The sequence below is a fragment of the Beta vulgaris genome, chromosome 5 (genome assembly GCF_026745355.1).
Source record: "Beta vulgaris subsp. vulgaris cultivar EL10 chromosome 5, EL10.2, whole genome shotgun sequence".
In the NCBI taxonomy this organism is placed as follows: Eukaryota; Viridiplantae; Streptophyta; class Magnoliopsida; order Caryophyllales; family Amaranthaceae; genus Beta; species Beta vulgaris.
Window position 1 is genome coordinate 54,862,144 of NC_079206.1, and position 19,433 is coordinate 54,881,576.

General features: G+C 38.2%; 1 protein-coding gene across 3 annotated transcripts in view; it reads left to right on the forward strand.

Annotated features, from left to right (window-relative positions):
- The first annotated feature begins 474 nt into the window (after positions 1-474).
- The window catches only part of LOC104907877 (DExH-box ATP-dependent RNA helicase DExH14), a 48,202-nt gene continuing 29,243 nt past the window's right edge, over positions 475-19,433 (forward strand). For 2 of the 3 annotated variants that reach the window (XM_010696896.4, XM_048644337.2), the window contains exons 1-20: positions 479-809; positions 913-974; positions 1,157-1,322; positions 2,326-2,773; positions 2,851-2,916; positions 3,510-3,614; positions 3,694-3,996; positions 8,164-8,280; positions 8,361-8,420; positions 9,093-9,164; positions 9,263-9,379; positions 9,473-9,634; positions 11,795-11,860; positions 11,946-12,098; positions 12,176-12,259; positions 14,946-15,020; positions 15,106-15,237; positions 15,317-15,382; positions 16,968-17,033; positions 17,139-17,261. In XM_010696896.4, coding sequence (XP_010695198.2) covers positions 703-809; positions 913-974; positions 1,157-1,322; positions 2,326-2,773; positions 2,851-2,916; positions 3,510-3,614; positions 3,694-3,996; positions 8,164-8,280; positions 8,361-8,420; positions 9,093-9,164; positions 9,263-9,379; positions 9,473-9,634; positions 11,795-11,860; positions 11,946-12,098; positions 12,176-12,259; positions 14,946-15,020; positions 15,106-15,237; positions 15,317-15,382; positions 16,968-17,033; positions 17,139-17,261 — 2,550 coding nt within the window. In that variant the 5' untranslated portion in view covers positions 479-702. Of the gene's footprint in view, positions 810-912; positions 975-1,156; positions 1,323-2,325; positions 2,774-2,850; positions 2,917-3,509; positions 3,615-3,693; positions 3,997-8,163; positions 8,281-8,360; positions 8,421-9,092; positions 9,165-9,262; positions 9,380-9,472; positions 9,635-11,794; positions 11,861-11,945; positions 12,099-12,175; positions 12,260-14,945; positions 15,021-15,105; positions 15,238-15,316; positions 15,383-16,967; positions 17,034-17,138; positions 17,262-19,433 lie in introns of all 3 variants that reach the window. The other variant, XR_007274187.2, reaches the window with a different exon arrangement.

A 19,433-nucleotide genomic window follows, 5' to 3' on the forward strand; every position in this document is an offset into this window, starting at 1 on the left:
TTTTAAAGATACCTTTTAAAAAAATTTCTGTAGAACACTCGTGCTGATAATGTGTTGTGAGAAAAGATATATAGAGAGAATGTTACTGAAAGAAATTTATCAGAAGAGTATTGTATATCAGTTCAATGTATTCACTTCTTATAAATGGTAGTATTTAAATGGTAGTATTTATAGGCACAAATCTTACTGTGTATTTTGCATAAATCAACAATAACGGCAAGAAAAACTTACCATACATTGAATGCATGACAGTCGACTTCACTGCGTTCAACAGTGGAATTGATATTCCACTGTTTTCACAACATTAGGTACCTAATTTTGAAACATTAAAATTTGTACCTTATTAATTTCAGTCATTTGTTTTCACAACATTAGGTACCTAATTTTGAAACATTAAAATTTGTACCTTATTAATTTCAGTCATTTTAACACCTAAAATTTTATTTTAAATATTTCCGGAACACCCCCAATTTATTTTAGCAACTTATCATTTTTCAGCACCTAAAATCCTTTCCCAAAACATTCCGGGGTTTAACAAAAAGGGTACACCAAACGGCACCACTTGCCCGGCTACTTTCTCCACCCTACACGGCGAACCTTCAAAAACTACCCGCTACAAAATTTCCGGACGTCGACTACCCATTTCCACCGTAAACTTCCGCCTTTTTTCTCACTTCTGGAAACTCGAAAGCACCAAAAGTCATGCTGCTCCAACTCCCTCGACTTACGAGCTCTCTCAGAGAACCTTTCGACATTGATAGCGCTTATCTTCACCGCAAAACTCTCCTTCAAAACCTCAATCGTTCAAGGTAATCTTCAATTCTCCTTTTTAATCACTACTTTTTTTACTTCGATTATTTCACAGTATGATGCATAATCAGTGAATTTTTTCCTCAATCTCGTGATTTGTAGTAATGCAAATTCACTTGATGAATCGGAATTAGCGCGGAAGATAGTTTATAATTGGGAAGAAGGTATTGATTCGTCTCTTTTCTTATGGCAGTTATGCTCAAATTGATGTTTTTTTGTGATCATGTTAATGCTGTATTTTCTTAAGAGTTTAAGGATTAATTGTGATGTTCAGCTTTGTGATCACGTCATTTTAAGTTGTGGATTGCTGTTATATGTATGACTTTTGTGTGCAACTTGCTTGTAGCATCCCCCGAAGTGAGACAAACGTACAAACAGTTCACTGGTGCGGTGGTTGACTTGATAGATGGTGAAGTGGTGTCCGAGGAGTTTCGTGAAGTGGCGTTGACTGCGTATCGACTTTTTAGTAACCAAGGGGAGGAGGAAGATAGTAGAAGGATTGCTGAGAAGAAGTATGGCTTCTTAATTTCTACTTTCTTACTCCTATTTGGTATTTTACTAGTGATGTGTGGTGAATATGTTGTTTTAGTGTAATAGATGACTTTCGTGGTTGAATTTACAAATTTCGACTACTACTTACAAAATATAACAAAAATGAAGAATTCCCGAAGTTGCAATCTAGAAAGATCACATAGAATTGGAACGTAGAAGTAGTGATCCAGAGTTTTCTATTTATTTTTCAAAAATTAAATTAGTTTAAAAGAAATTGATAATCGAACAGGGGCGAAGAAAGGCCTGGTTGTGGAGGGGGGCCAATTTAACAAAGAATTGTAAACATGGTTATGGAGGGGGGGGGTAATTTACCAATAAAACAACTTTTATTTTCACTTTCTTAATCTTCTTAGCCTATTATAATTAGTACAACCGACCCTTCAGCAGGGGCCATGACCCTCTTAGGCCTCTACTAAGCCTCGCTCCTGTAATCGAACATGCATCTTGGAGGACTGCAAAAAGGTGACGATGTATATTTGAGTGCTTGGGCCCTATATATCTTTTGAGTAAAAAAAAAAAGAGGATGTTTTAAGGGAACCAAGGATAATAGGGAGGCTGAAGAATTTTAGGAGAGTGTATGAATTAAATGATGGATATTCATGGAATTGCAAGTTTGAGAGGAGCTCTTTGAAAGATCTTTTGTTCTAGCGTTGAATCCTTACTTCCATTTTATCTGTATACTCTTTTATTCGTGCAGTAGAAAATCTTCTCCGTAGCTAAAATTATAATAGAAGCATTGTGTAGAACATGTTATCCTTGCTCTTGCTTCTGCCCCCTCCTAAACACTGGGTGGCAATGCGGAGAGGAAGACATAGCTAAAAAGTTGCAGTACATGATTGTATAGGTATTTGTGAACGGGGGTGCTGTGATTTACCATACCTCTGTTCCCCTTTCCTTTGAAGAATTTTTTTTGGAGCTTTCATGGACAAAGAGACTGCTGATAGTGTCTAAACATGATTGCAGGTCAGAATTACAAAAATTGTTGGGTTATGCTGTTTCTGATGGTAACCTGCAGAAAGTAGTGCAATTGGCTCGGAGACTATGCGGTTTTCAACCTAGAAACAATGCAGCCTCACAAAAGTTAGATGAAAATTTGACTGATACTGATGTAGAATTTGGATCCAATCTTAATTTCAGACCGCCTTCACGGTTTTTGGTAGATATTTCCTTGGAAGATGAAGAAAATCTGTACCCAGAGGACTTGGCTCCATCAACTTCACTTTACAGTAATTGGCCTGCAGCTGCTGATGCAGCTGACAAACATGTCTCCAATAATCGAATTAGGTATGATTTGAAATGGTTGAGAGAATCATGTGATCTAATAGTGCAAGGAAGTGGCTCGCAGCTTACTCGAGATGAACTGGCCATGACGATTTGTCGGGTTCTTGATTCTGACAAACCTGGGGAAGAGGTATTTTTAGAGTTTGAGTCCGTTGGCATCTCTTCTTAGTTAGCCTTTGATAAAATCATACCTTTTTTATTTTACAGATTGCTGGTGATTTACTGGACCTTGTTGGGGATAGTGCTTTTGAGACTGTTCAGGAGCTTATCTTGGTATCAATTAAAATCTATTTGCTTCTGTCACTTGTCATCCTTTTCTTGTCAAAATTTACTTTGTTATATATGCATATCTTATTGGTTGTTTTATGTAGTTTATGGGGACAAACTTTTTTTTTTTAGGGAAGGCCAAAATTTGTCATTAAGAAGGATATAAGAAGTGTATATCAGTAGAGAGATTTTATATGTTGAAGGACAACATAAGCAAATTCATTTACATCCATGACATGTTTGTTCTATATGCTTTAATAATTTTCATATGTAGAAATTAGAAAGGAAGATTTAATACGTAAACTTTTGATTACACTAGTAGACATCAAGAAACTGAGTGATCTATAACTCTCGTATTGAAAATAGGGAGAGGTGCTAAAATATATCTAGATAACACAATTAGTTTGTTGGAATTTCTAGTTTGGCTAGTTGGAGTTCAAGACTTCATAATTGTTGCTATTTTATCAACACATGAGTTATTTTTCTCCTTTTGCTTTTATCTTCTTTTGAGTTAGAATATTATTTTATAGCAGAAGGCTTTTGTCTGCTGTTTTGTTTTGAGGATGGTGATTTACACTTTTTCATTTTGTTTCTATCAGCACAGGAAGGAGCTTGTGGAAGCAACTCGTCATGGCTTGCTGGTATTACGATCTAATAAACCATCTTCAAATGCTCAACCACGCATGCCCAGTTATGGCACTCAGGTATCTGTTAAGTTCTTGCCATATAAGTAAGCTATCAAGAAATATCATTGTTTATTTACTGTATTTGTATAAATTGTAGGTCACTGTGCAAACTGAGTCTGAGAAACAAATTGATAAACTTAGGCGCAAAGAGGAAAAACGCCATAAACGTGGAGTAGAGCATGGGATTGAAGATGAATTTTCTTGTACAACTTTTTCATCCTTACTTGAAGCAAGTGAGAAGAAAAATCTCTTTGACGATGTGCTTGGAAGTGGACCAGGGCCTGAGTCATTAGCAATATCTGCACTTCCACAAGGAACTGTGAGAAAACATTTCAAAGGCTATGAGGAAGTCATTATTCCTGCAATACCTACTGCTCCAATGAAACCCGGGGAAAAGCTGGTATATATCTTGCCATCATGCATTCATTCTTCTCTTGGATCAACTATTGTTCCTGTATAACATCTGTTTTGGAAGGCCCATCTTATTGTTTTTGGAGTGTCTTTTTGTGGGCAGGAAGAACATCCAACAATGATATTTTAACGTAGTGGGTGATTTGCAAATATATCAATTTATTAATTTTAGGAACTAAATATAGCAGGGTCTTTTGAGTAATTTGAACTTTGAAGTAATTGATGCGAAAGTGACTGACTAAAGGGGCCACCCAATGTGGAAAAGGAACAAGAAAACATTTGATTCTCTCCCTAATTTCTATAAAGAAAAACAATTGATTTCTCTTTGTCATCGGTCAGATGGAAAAGGGAAGGCAGTGGAGTGAGAAGACATGAGTAAGAGAAAAGAAAAGAAAGCATCATATATGACAAAGTTATTCTGGCCTGGATCTGAATGTTAGATTAAATAGGCAATAAATTTCACTCTATAGAATCTGTATCCTGAAGTTTTATGTTGAGGGGTGGTGAAGCATCTATTTGATGCACTTGTGGATCAGTTATATTAGTTCTTGAGTCCTGAGAGAAATAATGTGTGGATCTCTTTGAAGGTCTGTATGCATTGCTAATTTGATATGGTTAATGTTTGGAGATAATGGTAAGAATTATCAGAATAGAATTGCTAGCTGTCAGTCTTTTTACACAAAGTAGTTTTCTTGAGTTCTCTTCAGTGCTACTTTGTGGGGGCATGTACCAGGGTTTATATTTTTGGATGCTTACAACATGATTGATATGCAAATCTGTCTCTAGTTTCTGGTGGACTTTGTAATAGTAGTAAAATGAAATTCATAGGAATAATCCCAAATTTTGGTCCGTCTTCTTCAAGTAATCCCAACTGTGGGGGGTAGCTTCACAAAAGGCAAAACAGTCCAACTACATAGGGTTTGGGGGCAGATAGCATAGAAGGAGCGAGAGGTTAGGGTGGGTGGTTGTAAATTGTAATAGCAGGTGGTTGGGGCTGTGGCTGTGGCTCTGGCGCAGGTGGCTTAATGTGGTTGTGGTTGACTTGGGCCTAGGGGCTAATATTGATGATTTTTGATGGCAACCATCAAGAATTGGCTTTGGGTAGAGCAAATACGAGTTTGGTGACCTTTTTTTTTTTCTCTCTTAGGGAGGTTTTGGGAATAGAGGTTTTATTTAGGGCTATAAAATTCTGAAATCTTAATTTTATTTGAAAAGGGGTTCTCAAATTTGATAGAGCCCTTTGAAGGGGTATAGACTTGCTAGATATATTGGGCACCTTGTATATAACTGAGAAACATTCTTTTGGCCAAAATATTGCAGTTTTGGTAATCCCGGCACAGTCAGGTGCTATATTAGAGATACATGGGACAGCATAATGAGATATTGTCATCTCACTTAAACCGCTGAACATCCTTTATCTTCATGACAATCTGGGTTTTCCGATGTCATCTGTTATTGTACTATCATCTCTCTAGAACAACTGGTTCAACACTTCAAATGAACTTTGACCCCTTACATCTTCTTTTCCATATTTCTTTCCTTCTTGTACGAGTTGTTCCGAGTATTATTCACTTTGCTGCTACAATGACTATGCACAGCCTTTAGTTATATCTATATACTTCTGCTTCAAGTATTTTATTATATTGGAGTCTTCTATTGGATTATGGACTTTAATCAGAGAGGAAAGTCTCTGGTGCTGTTTGGGCTCCCTGAAGTGAGTTGGATGCCAAAAGAGACGGGAATATTTATGCCTCTTTAGGAGGATCAGAATGAGTTAGAGTTTTTGAGGTGGTAACCATATTTTGGTTAGTCATTTAGCAGTAGTGAAGGCAGGAAAATAATGTTTATGCAATTGATGAGCAAAATAGGGGTGCCTTTGACTTCGGTTTGCAGAGATGTTGAAGCATATGGGTGGTAGGATCTACTCTGGTATTTTGAAGAACTCAGTATCCTCACCTTTGATTAAGAAACATGGACTAGTAGCCATTGCTTTGCCGGAGTTGTGTTGCTGCAAATCTGTTTAGGGCTAAGTCGATATTCATCTTGTTAATAGAATTATAAAGATTCATGTCATTAATGGAAGTTTCCAGCTATTATTATCCTCAAATGATGGATCCATCACTCGCACAAGGCCTTTTCTCTTGTAAAGGGCAGTGACGGATCCAGCGCGGGTTCAACCGAACCCATGCTGGGATCCGGGGAAAATTAGAGGGAAGAACTGAAAAAAAGGGAAATAGTAAAAATATATAGCAATACAGGGGTGTTGTTTCATTGAAATGTATTTGGCTCATCGGTAAGCGTGTTAGTCTTTGTACTCGTCATTGCAAGGTCGCGGGTTTTAAACCTGCTGGAGGTGTTTTTTGTTGTTTTTCTCCCCCCCCCCCCCCCCCCTTTTTTTTTTTTTGCCCCCATTATGCTGATGTTATATTATTGGTTTTGGACTTCTCTTTTTCCCTTTTTTTCCTCCCTTCATGCTTATATTATATTATTGGTCTTTTTTTCCCTCTTTTTGAATCCTCCCTTTATCTTTTAGCTTACTTTTCATCTATAAATCTCTCCCTCCCACCAAGTACAAATTTTTGATAGAGCTCATTATCACTCAAACATGTCTATGGAAATGATTGCGTAACTTGAACTTTGATTCGATCATTAATAATAATGTATGATTTTTGCCTGTGCTGAAATCACTCTTACCATCATGTGTAGGAATTCGCTTACTTGCTATTGAGAAAACTCCAGCCCCGAGGAAACACGGCTTCTTGACTCCATTATAGCATCAACTAATAGCCTAATACTAATCTAATAAGTAGTCGTCTCATTAATCAGCTCAGACAGTAGACCGCTTTTGCCCGTCTACAGATTGCTCACTGCTTGTTAGACTCCTATTTTTTAGCTCTGGCCTCTCGTGGATAGTGGGGTTATGTAGTCTTGCCTTCTTGGAATTTCACTGGTGGAGGAATACCAGAGGGAGAGAGAGGGAGTTTATCTGTTTCTGTACCTTTTGAGGATCCTTAATTTTGTCTGGTCGCCAGGATATTAGAATTTGGTTTGCGAATTATTTGGGTTTCTTCACTTCTCATATATCTTTTATAGCCATTTACAGAATGTGTCTCAGAACATGCAACCTTTTTTCTTTGGCAGGCTGAGTTTTGATGTGGGTGAATTGTGAAAGCATTTGTGTGGCTTTTCTAGTCTAGAGAAGCTCACCACTTGTGAAAATTTGCTGGTTCAGAGGTCAAACAAGGCTGTGTGCACATGCTGCATCTTGTGTTTGCTAGTGGATAGATAAGCACTGATTCTTGTGAGGTGATTTGGGTGAGGCTCTCGGTGTTGTTGCCTTGTTGGTATATTTAGTGCTGTAGCCCTTCCATTATTGCGGTGTTTGGGTCACTTGCAGGTCCAGTAATGAGGTCTGAAAAGTGCAATGGCACATAATTTTGTTACAAACTGCTTTTTTGGGGCTATTTTATGGGTTGTTTGGTTGGAGAGGAATGACAGTATCTTCAGCGTTGATTGTTTTCTCCAGTTATGGTGTTTAGGTCTAGCACTTGAGCTTCTCTGCGGTTCATGGACATGGGCCTTTCCTTGGCGTGTCCTTTTTGATTCTTCATGTGATTGAAGTTCTTATTTTGCTTTTGCTTGATTTTGGTGGATTTTGTTCCCCTTAATTTTCTGCAATCTGGTTTATTGGAATTTTGTTTTACGTAAAGTAATAGAGAGGTATGCGCTTCCTTTTCCCAGCTCACAATCCTTTTCATTGAAATTTGGCTTACTGATTTCAAGAAGTGATAAGTGTATAAAGCTGAATTTAGAATGCACCATATGGCGTATCCTAAAGTTAAAGCATAATATTGTCTTCATAGCTCATAGTAGTATTAATTAGGGCATGTGTGAAAAGATTATCTTTCATGAATTATTTGAGTATTCTATTTCTACCTGCTTTTGCTTTGTGGTTCCTTTCTTTCACATTTGTCTTAGGGATTGATTATAAAGCTTATACACTTGAATGTCATACTTGTGACCAAAATATTTGTTTGTATTACAAGGTTGCATCTCTTGTTATTCGCCTTTTTACCGTACTTGCTTTTGCTTGTTGTGGTTTGCGAACTTTGGATAAAGGATTTGCTCATTCTAACTAGTGATTTCCTGCATGCAGATTGAGATAAAAGAGTTAGATGACTTTGCCCAAGCTGCTTTCCATGGATACAAATCTCTCAATCGTATCCAGAGCAGGATCTATCAGACTGTCTACTACACCAATGAGAATATTTTAGTGAGTCATTAGTGAGTTACCCCGTACTGCTCTGTGGTATAAACCAGCATTTTTCTGATGCGACACCATTCTGTTTTCAGGTATGCGCGCCAACAGGAGCTGGCAAAACCAATATAGCTATGATTTCTATTCTACATGAGGTATGATGTATTATTTACAAGTATTTTTTGCTGTCTTCTCATCACTCTCTCTAGGTATATACGACTGGAAGTATTAATCACTAATTTTACTTGTGTTGCACCCAAGAGAACGTCAAAACCAGAGTTATGCCTTCTTGTTCTGTTAATTTCCCGTTTTCTACTAGTTGTACATAAAGAAAATGGCATGTATCTTATGGTTAGTTGTATAAAGGTATGATTAAAGTGTTACACAAGTCACATGTGAGGATAAATTCTTTTTCAAAAGAGAAATAGTAGATTTAATTCAAAACACGCCCAAAAGGAATTTGGACAACTATTAAAAATGGAGGTATTATATAATACCTACTGCTCAACTTTCGCCAATAGGATTTTTTCCGCCCTGCAAAACTTTTCTCTTTTGAGTTCTTTCTCGTTTTTTTTTTCTATTAAAGGAAGTGGATTGTGAGGTTTCAGTTCTGGAACTCTTAATATAATTTCTATATGTTCAATGGATTTATTGGTCTGATCTAAAGTATTCGGTAAAGTATGGAGACCTGATTTCTTGAACATGCCATCCTGAAGCTTACATTCTCTTATATATAAATATTTTTTGTTGGAAGACTTAACATTGCGACTTGACTTGTGTAAACTTGATGATTTAAATTAACCAAAATCTGTTATGAATATTGGCAGATTGGACAGCATTTCAAAGATGGTTACCTGCACAAAAAGGAGTTTAAAATTGTGTACGTCGCTCCAATGAAGGTAAACTAGTTTTTCTTGCTTTCATCATCTTTTCAATATCTATAGGTACTCTCCCCTTTCCTGTACCCATTTCACTGCTTATCCTGTCTCTTCTCTAGGCATTAGCTGCTGAAGTCACATCAACTTTTAGTCATCGGTTAGCTCCATTAAATATGACAGTAAAGGAGCTTACAGGAGACATGCAACTTTCTAGGACTGAACTTGAAGAAACTCAGGTTTGCTTATCATCAATTTTTTGCATGCCGCATCCTGTTGTGGTGTTGTACTGCTGTATCTAACTCAAGTACCCTTCGGCTTTATGTAATCAGATGATAGTGACCACACCTGAAAAATGGGATGTCATCACGCGCAAGAGCAGCGACATGTCACTTTCCATGCTCGTTAAGCTTTTAATAATTGATGAAGTGCACCTTCTGAATGATGATAGAGGTCCTGTCATAGAAGCATTAGTTGCGCGTACTCTTCGTCAGGTAAGGGTCTTGAAGTCTGGAACATCTCTGTTTCTGTAGCTATCTACCCTGACTCCTGAGCATGAAATCGTTTGATAACAAATGATGACTTAGGAGCTGTATACCACCTAGATGTTGCTAAGTATATGTAACTGATGGCTTTATTATTACTCTGATCTGGCAATATTCTCTGATATTCTGGTATTAGGTAAGCTCTTGTTGGATGAGAAACACTGGTGTCAGAGTAATTTGTTGTTTGCAAAATAATAATTTTGCTAAATCAGGTTGATTCATGTGAGTCTTCCATGCAAAAATCTCAATAGAATTGGAAAGGATACATGCAACCATAGCACAGGGCGGATCCAGGATTTTGATTTTGGGGGGGCCTTGAAATCAATCGACCTAATTGTATACAAATCAAAAAATGCATATAATTACCCAATTTTCTATTTTAAAATCACAATCTAAGAATTATCTTAAACAAACAATTAACTCCAATTTTTGTTTCATCTCTCTGATTTTGAGGATCATTATATGTTTCTTGAGTTGAAGAGTAACTGATTGGTGGACAAAAAAATGTTTGAGATCTATGAGCATTGGGATGGAGATTAACATTTACTATACAAACTGGAGCTAGAATCATACTTTTCTAAATTTACAAACTCGTATAATTAATTTACATTTACTTTAGAAGTTACAAATTAACAATTTATAATATACATCAACATTATTGATACAATTCTAATGTGAAATTCCTATGATAATCTTGTAAAACAACATCAATAAAACAATAAAAGTGGTAATAATACTTTTAACTAATTACGGAAAATAACAGAAGTTTGCACCAACACTAAAATCAAGAAAACAAATAGCAAAAATTGCTTTTGGGAAAAAAGAAAAAAAGCAAAAGTATGATATAAACATTAAATAAATGAACTGGGTACCTGGGTCCTGGGCCATGTGGCTTTGCCTTACTGGCTACTGTGTTTTGCTTGATACTGGCGTGGGGTCTCCTATTGCTGCCTACTGCTGGCTCTATGTGAGCGACAGAGACTCTAAGCAAAAAGTAGTACTGCATTTCTCTTTTTTCTTTAGCCTTCCTTTCTCTCTCTCTCTTGTTGTCAAACTTTCTTTGGCTTTTTGGATTTTGCTAAGCAGTTAGTTCTCTTAATAGATAGTAAAGTGGTTTCCGGCTTTCCGCATTTCTCTAAGTGGGTGCAGCTTTCTTTATAGTTTTTTTAACGTTTTTCTAAAACTTTTTTTTTTAAAATTTCGGAGGGGGGGGGGGGGGGGGAACCCAGGACCCCACGTGGGTCTGCCCCTGCCATAGCAGTTCTAGTGCTGACCACTTACCAAAATTTCTTACTGCAAGTCTTTTTGGTGTACCATGCTGATGGTTGATTTTTTTGGGGCTCTTATTGGCTCTTTAATAATGACCGAGTAAGGGGTGGCTCCACAGCGGAATTGACCAGTAGTGTTTGATACTTTGATCAACCTAAAGATGGTGACAACTTGCTTCTCAGGAACCTTATGTGATACATCTGTATCCACTGTTTATATGGTGAATAATTTAATGCCTCTTTTTCTGCTTGGAAAGTGGCGAGTCAAGTAGCTTCTGAATGCGGGTTTGTCTAATTGTTCAAATCAGTTAATTGTTGTGCCTGAATCTGATTGTTATATCTTTCAATATTCCTCCCTTGGATCCTGATGACTGGTAGTCAAAGCTGGTGAATAACTACACGGTTTTTAGGTGACGAGTGAGGGATATTTGTTTGAAAGCAGTCAAACTCATCACTTATACTGTGCACGTCCTGCTGCACTGAAGTCAGATGTCCGAGGGGGATGATATCTATCTTTTTAGTGAAGTTTTGATGAAGATGGACTTTCATATCTACTGTAATTGATTTTTCAGTATACTTAGTAGTTAGTAGTAGTCATTTTCTGGAATGATCTCTGCAACTTAAACTCAGCCTAGTTATCATGCAGACTGGATTTGTTCTCCCTACCCCTTCCCTCCTGAACACAAGCGGTAATTTTGCTGATGATAGAGTGTTTCTTTTTAAATCTCTAATTGTGTGTGTGTGAGGGGGGGGGGGTTGGAGGGTCTGGATTTGTGGAAGAATTTCAGATTCACTGCTCCAGGATCTAATTGATAGACATTGCTTAAGTTTCTTTTGATAGGTTGAGTCAACTCAATCTATGATTCGCATTGTGGGACTTTCAGCCACTTTACCTAATTATTTGGAGGTTTGTTGCCTTACATTCTTCGTTTCTATTTTCTATTATTAAACATCATGATTTTAAGAATACTTATGGTCTAAGAACCATTTAGGTGGCACAATTTTTGAGGGTCAATCCGGACTCGGGCCTCTTTTTCTTTGATTCTACCTACCGTCCCGTGCCTCTTGCACAACAGTACATCGGCATTAGTGAGAAAAATTTTATGGCTCGTACTGAGTTGCTGAACAAAATTTGCTACAACAAGGTAAAAGTTCTGCGTAGTTTTGCTGGTTTTTGTTTTGAAGTGAGTGCATAGTAGTTAATACTAATATTTCATGTCAGGTAGTTGATTCCCTAAAGCAAGGCCACCAAGCAATGGTCTTTGTCCATTCACGCAAAGATACTGGGAAAACTGCAGAGAGACTGGTATTTCTGCTTCTGAATATTTTATCCAATAAATTGAGGAGATCTTTTTACTCGTGTTGTAATATTTCTGCTTTTGTGAAAGATATTATGAACAAATAGCCAATTTTGTAGCTGCATGTGAACTGTTGGCAATCACGATCTTACTGGTTTTTACGTTGTTCCTCGAGTTATCAGGCTGTTTAGGATTGGTATAGGATGTTTCTATCTAGTATCCTTTAAGTGCTATTCAATGGGTTTATTTTTCAAAATGTCTTTGAATAATGTTCAGCTGCTTGGCTCCTTGTTAGTCTTGCTTACTTTTACTTAAGAGTTTTGTGGTCTAGTTGTTAATAAATTTCATTTGATTATAGGTTCGGGCATGCTTGGATTGAGGGTCTTCTTTTGGTGTGTGTGTGTGTGTGGGGGGGGGGGGTTTAATAGAAGAAAAAATAGAGAGAAAAAAGGGGGATGGAGGTGGTGGTAGACTAAATGAGGTATTTAGTGGATGTTTGGTTTAGGTAGGGTAAAGGTTTAAGAAAGAGAAACAAGGAGAATGGGAAAGAAAACGCTTTGATTAAAAATTTTGTTTGGAAAGAAAACTCTTCTTCCTCTTCTCACCATTCCTCCACCATGTTCTCCCTCCCCCTCTCCCCCAAGAACCACCACCACCTTGCATTGCCCCTTCTTTGACACTGTCACATCACTTCCGTCTGTATCCGCCACCCATCACCACCACCAAGTCACCGTCGCCACTCTCCCCCCTCCCAAAAAAAAAACCAACGCATCCTTCTCTCTTTCCTTCTTTACCGCCATTGAAGATGAAATTTGAGAATTTTGAAGGTCAAATTCGACCATAAAAACTTCAAATGTGAAGTTTTTCATGTCCGAATTTGATCTCTAAAGCCATAATTATTGGTGAGAAGAAGTATTCGTCTCTTTTTGCTCTTGATTTTTTTCTTCAAATTTTTATGCTCGTGGGTTTTCAAGTTTTGTTGGTGGATTTTTGGGTGGTTGTGTTGTTTTGCAGGAAGTTATGATGAGTTTATGATGGTGGTTTTTTCCGCTGGTTTGATGGTGGTGCTATGGCTTACGGGGTGGTTTTTCCGGCGGCGGCTTGGAGGTTACGGTGGCCGGAATGGGTTGTTGGTGGCTAAGGTGGTGGGTCAGTGTTTGGTGTGGTGGTTCAGTGCCTGGAGTGGTTGGATTAGTGGTCAATCATTGGTCAAGGTGTCCATGGAGTAGAGGAAGGAAAGGGTAAGTGAAACCTTTGCGGGGGGGGGGGGATGGGTAATGGAAGTAGAGGACTTTGGCCGTAGGGCCGAGCAAAAATATGGGTACCCGGACCTGGTCTGGACCCGCTGGGTCCGGACTCAGTTCAACTGGATCTGGGTCCAGGTCCAAATAAGGACACCCAGTTGCATACAGTTCCAAGTTTGGGTAGTATTTTTTCATACCCGGCGGGTGCCAGGCATAACCAGTTGTGGGTCTGGGTACCGGTGGAACCGCTTCTTGGACCAGGTACCTGTTACATGGAATTGGTTTTTGGTATATGCTCATATGGCCCAAATATAAGTAAGTCAAAAGTTGCTAAATTAAAAAGTTAGTAGGCCTTTAGGCCAATTTATTTGTTTTTTGAATTTTATAGCCCAATTGGCCCATTTTGTATGATTTTAAACCGATAACTGGGTACCAGTTCCGTACTCGATACCAGCGGTTCCAAGTCTTGGTCCAAAAATTTAGTACCCGGTTGGACCAGTTCCAGTATTTTGGGACCTGCCAGTTATAGTATTGTATAAAGAGGGTGAATTCTCAATTTGGGTATAGTAGTTACTCACCCTCCCCTTGCCCCTAGGGTAATGTATCAACCTCAAAATGACGGTAGTAGTTCCTCCTTACATCTCTGCCTCCTTGCATTACCTACACCATCTTCTACTACCACCTTAAGTCATTCTCATTTTCTTCATTTTGTCTCCGTTAGCTCCTCAATGCATTACCCACAATCCAAGCATGCCCATAATGTAAGTTCCCTGAAGAAACTTGGGTTAAAAATAATATATGAATCACGTGAAATAGAAAAAATTGCAAACCAACACAGGCTCTCATCTTGCTGGATATGAACTATGAAGAGAGTTGTTAAAGGAATCACATTGTGAGAGCTATTAGTAGATGCTTGGAGACTGTTAGTGTAAATTTCATAACAGAACACTGAAGCAGACCATATACTGATATACAAGCTTGAATATCCAAGTGAAACATCAAGAAAATTTATTGGAGCATTAGGATGTAGATTATCTTACAGAAAGCAAATTCCATGTCTTTGATCTCTCTCAGTTTTCACTGGCACACTCAGCTCTAATTCTTGTTCTCCCAACTTGTAGCATATACATATTTTTTTTTTTGGCGATGAACTTTTATCATAAAAGCTATAGTCACTTGTGCTATGTGATGCTGATCAGCTACAACATATTGATTCAGTTGGCAGAAAGGTCCCTGCTCAAGACTTATGTATCTCATTCTATTTTCTGTGCAAAGACATGGAAGGAGAATGTTAGGAGGAAAAAGTTGTTACTCATTTTTTTTTTTTTTAAGATTTGTCGATAATTAGTGAGGAATCATATAGAACTAAATTAAGTGTGAAGCTGAGTATCTGCAGTTTGAGAAATCATGGTTTTCTTGTTTGCTTGTTGATTTTTGGTGTTTGTAATAGGCTGAACTGGCCAGGGAGGACAACAACCTGGAGCTTTTTCAGAATGAGACACACCCACAGTTTCAATTAATAAAGGTAAGGATCTTAGCTGCATACTGATGTTCTTTTTGCTTCCATTACTGTGGTCACTGAATTTTTTTTACCGACTTATATATATTAGAAAGATGTTATGAAGTCTAGAAACAAAGAGTTAGTTGGACTGTTCGATTATGGACTTGGTATTCATCATGCTGGAATGCTACGTTCTGATAGAGGTCTTACGGAGCGACTTTTCTCTGATGGATTGTTAAAGGTATACTGTTCTATTGTCATTCCTGCTTTCCTAATTTCTTGTTTTGAACTCTAGATCTTATGGATAAAGTGTCCTTCAGGTGCTTGTCTGCACAGCAACTTTGGCTTGGGGAGTAAACTTACCAGCTCACACTGTTGTGATCAAGGTTTGCACCTCTACTTTGCAATTGCTTATAGTAATGTTAGAAGCTCAATCTTGGCTCCCTTTAGATAAGAGTTGCTACTGAAGGTTGGTATTGGTTCATCAAGGTGGATAATGCTCACCAATAAAGAGCTACAGTTGTATTAATGGGGCAAAAAAACAATTTATAACCCAGAGGGTCAGTAGATTCCTGTGAATTGGCTTATGCTTGTTGTGGTCAATGCAAGCCTCAGATATTAATAATGTGTTATTGCTCATATCTGTCTAGCCATCTACTCACCTCATTGGTATGTAAGACAGGAAGAATGGATTTTACTGAATCTGATCTGCTGTATGATATGTTAAATTAAGCACCTGTTCTGCTACAAGTAACAAAAGTTGATCTAGCAGAGAGGCCTCTATTAGCTGGTTTCTAAATTGAATTCAGCCTACCCTAGTACCCTGGACATGCAGACATCAGAGTTTGATGGGGTGATGCCTATATTAGAAAATGTTCTCTACAGGAGTGGCTCTAATTTATCTTTCTGATGAAGAGGAATTCTGTTCAGTCAATGAAGTATTTGCTAGAGAGTTATATATTGCAGAGTTTCTTGAATGGATTGAGTCGATCCAAACAATCTCTAATCCAGAATGGGAACATTTGTAATGAATTGGATATTTTTGAGCTCTATGTAAATAACCTAAGAAGGAAATGAAAAGGACGGCAGAAGAAGATGGAATTGAGATAGATTAGGTACACATTTTGATTGAAGATAAAGAGAAATAGCTGGCTTCAACCCCTCTAAGATTTTGAATGACAGAGGTTGCTCTTTACTACAAACTTCTTTACAATCTCGGAATCCCTTTCTCTATGTACGATCCTTCCCTTTTACTTTGCTAGCACATGAATTTTTCCTACAGAATTTAGAGTGTATATCTAGCAGGGCCCTTGTTATTTCTGGCACAAGTCAAATAAAAGGAGGCCTGGTTGGATTCATGACAACTTCTGGATGTCTTGAATGTTCGCTTTAAGGATTTATTGAAGAATCACTGAATCCATAATCATATTCCTTGCGATGGCCAAAATTGTTTGATGGTCTTCGTCTTCTATATAGGCTAATTAGTTCAGCTCAAAGCCCCGTTCTTGCTTGTTGTAATTTAAAATAAGATGGGACATGTTCTATTCTGTCTACTGGCAAGCCCATTTGTCATTTCATTTAAGCTCATATAAGCCCTTTCATCTTACTACACATCTGTTGTTTATATGTTTCTGTGGTTGTTTTGGAAGAGTATGTATTACAAAATGTTTCATATATAACAATGCCGACTGATGGCATTATATATTTTCATGATGAAATTTTTTTCAGAAAAGTGAATCATTTTATCCAATCGTAGAATGTAATCGCAATGGTGTTTTTCAGTCATATTAACAAAAATTACATATATTTGTTTTCTGTTTGATGGCTAAAAAGTTTATGCGATTTGTTTTTCTTTTCATGAATCTGGGAAACCCAGAACCATAAGGCAGATAATCTTTTTGGAGATTTTTGCATACCCTTCCTCTATTCATCAATAACTCAAGCAAGCAAACCTTTGCTTTGTATGACCAGGGCACACAGATATATGATCCAAAAGCAGGTGGCTGGCGGGACCTGGGCATGCTTGATGTCATGCAGGTAACACCTTTCTTTTAGGTTATATTTTTTGCTTATATAATTGAAGTTTTTGCTTTTTGTCATGGCTTCTATATACTTATATCAGTAGTGACAATGCACTTTTAGATTTTTGGACGTGCTGGAAGGCCTCAATTTGACAAAAGTGGTGAAGGCATTATTATCACATCTCATGAAAAGTTAGCCCATTACCTGCGGCTGCTTACTAATCAACTCCCTATTGAAAGTCAGGTATCACCCCGTTATTCAGACTTGTCTGTCAGATAGAAAAGTGGAATGATGTGACGGTTTCACATTTTGTTTTTATATTTTTCAAGAATACATTTACGCCCCTAGAGATTTATCACATAGGTGTATTAATCAGGAATCACAATATCTTCTGGTGTAAAGTTGCATGATGCGAGGAATCATGGTGGTTGGACAGCCATTTTTAAGCATGTTTTTGCTCATCTCAATCATCTATTTATTGCCCATGCTTCACAGTGCTCCCAAATCCCAATTTGGAATTCTTGCTGAAGTCATATTTGTTCTTAGTGCTCCCAATTTGAAACTTTTTGTGAAGGAACATGTTTGTTCTTGCCTTCCATATTAGGAGGAACCCTCTTAAGGTTTGTTCTCTTCAACTTTCTTGCTGAACGTAGTTTTGTTTTTGCTGAATTTAAACAAATATTGGTTGAGTTTAACTCATCTTTGCTTAACTTTACTTATTTAGTTATTTCTGCTTATCTTGACTTATATTTGCTGAACATTTTTGCTTAACTTATTTTTGCTGAAATTAACTTATTTTTTTTGCTTAACCTAACTTTTTTTTTTTGCTTACCTAGAAGTTATCTCTACTGCACTTAATTTATTTTTGAACTTAGACCTATTTTTGCTGAACTTATATTTGCTGAACTTATTTTTGCTAAACTGAACTTATTTTCGCTTAATTTCTTATTTCCGGAAACTTATTTTAATAAGTTGAGAACAAATTCTTAATTGGAGTTTCTCACAAATTTTTTTTTTTTTTTTTTTTTTTTGAGGGGAAACGCGAAACCGTTTGTATTAAGATAAATCAAGTTCCACCAAAGTTGAAATACTTTGGGGAAAGGAATGCGTACAAATCATTTCAGCATTAAAATTAACGTCCCACCTAGCTACTAAATGAGCGACAGTGTTTCCCGCTCGTTTCACATGACTACAAGAAAAATCATCAAAACCCAAACTCAAAGAAATAGCATCCGACAATAACAAAGATATAGGCGCGTATCCCACTCGTTTGTGATATATAGCCGATACCACATTAAGTGCATCACCTTCCAAACAGACTTCGCGATATCCATAGCGTCTAGCTATCATCATCCCAAACCGGGCTGCTGCTGCCTCTGCCATACTAGCCTCCCAAGCCACGTTCATTCGAGTTGCGGCAGCCACAAGTAGTGTGCCCTGCCAGTCCCTCACGACAACACCCAAGCCCACTGTCCTATTCTCGCCAACATACGCATCCACATTGACTTTTATCCACCCCATGTTCGGTCTAACCCAGCTAGCCATAGAAGGTGGCGAAAAATGTGGGAGCTGCAGTACCTTCGTTCGCTTCGCACAAAGTCGAGTCTCCTCTACCACTCGACAAAAACCTGCCGCGATATGAACCGGTGATGGAGTCGTGTGCTCATATAAGTCCTTATTTCTACACATCCACGCAGCCAAGCAAGTGTGACGAAGACTCGCAAGTCATCCTGCGACACCTTCCGAACCATCCACCTGAAGAGATCCAAAAAAGAGGTTTTTGGTGCCCCTTCTATCTCAGCCCCAAATACACTATGATTCCATATCTCCAGAGCGTATTTACAAAAGAAAAGTGAATGTATAATGGTCTCTTCCTCCCCACAAATCTGGCACATATTATCAGTGGTTATATGCCGATAATACAATCGTTCTTTCACAGCCATACTTCCCTTGCAAGCACGCCACACAAAGTGCTTCAACTTGTTTGGGCCGTTGATGGACCACACGCACTTCCACAGCTCCATGTCGTTGGGCCCCGCCCCTGCATTCCATGCTTGCGTATTTCCTAGCATAGCGAACCAATAACCCGACTTTACCGAATAACACCCATCGCGGTTGGGCCACCAGAACCTTCGGTCTCCTGGCCAGAATTTGGACGATGGGACGTCCAAAATTTTCAGCTTATCTTCTGCCGAGAAAGACCTATGTATCAGCTCATAATTCCAGCCCCCTACCTCATGATCAATGAGATCAACCACACGCATATCCGGGTCCGCATCAGCTGTAGGCGTGAGTATATAATTCCCCCTCTCACCTGCCAACCACGCATCATTCCACACCGAGATTTTTTGCCCATTACCCACCCTCCACCTCATTCCTTCCAATAGAAGAGCCTTTGCCCCCCAAATACTTCGC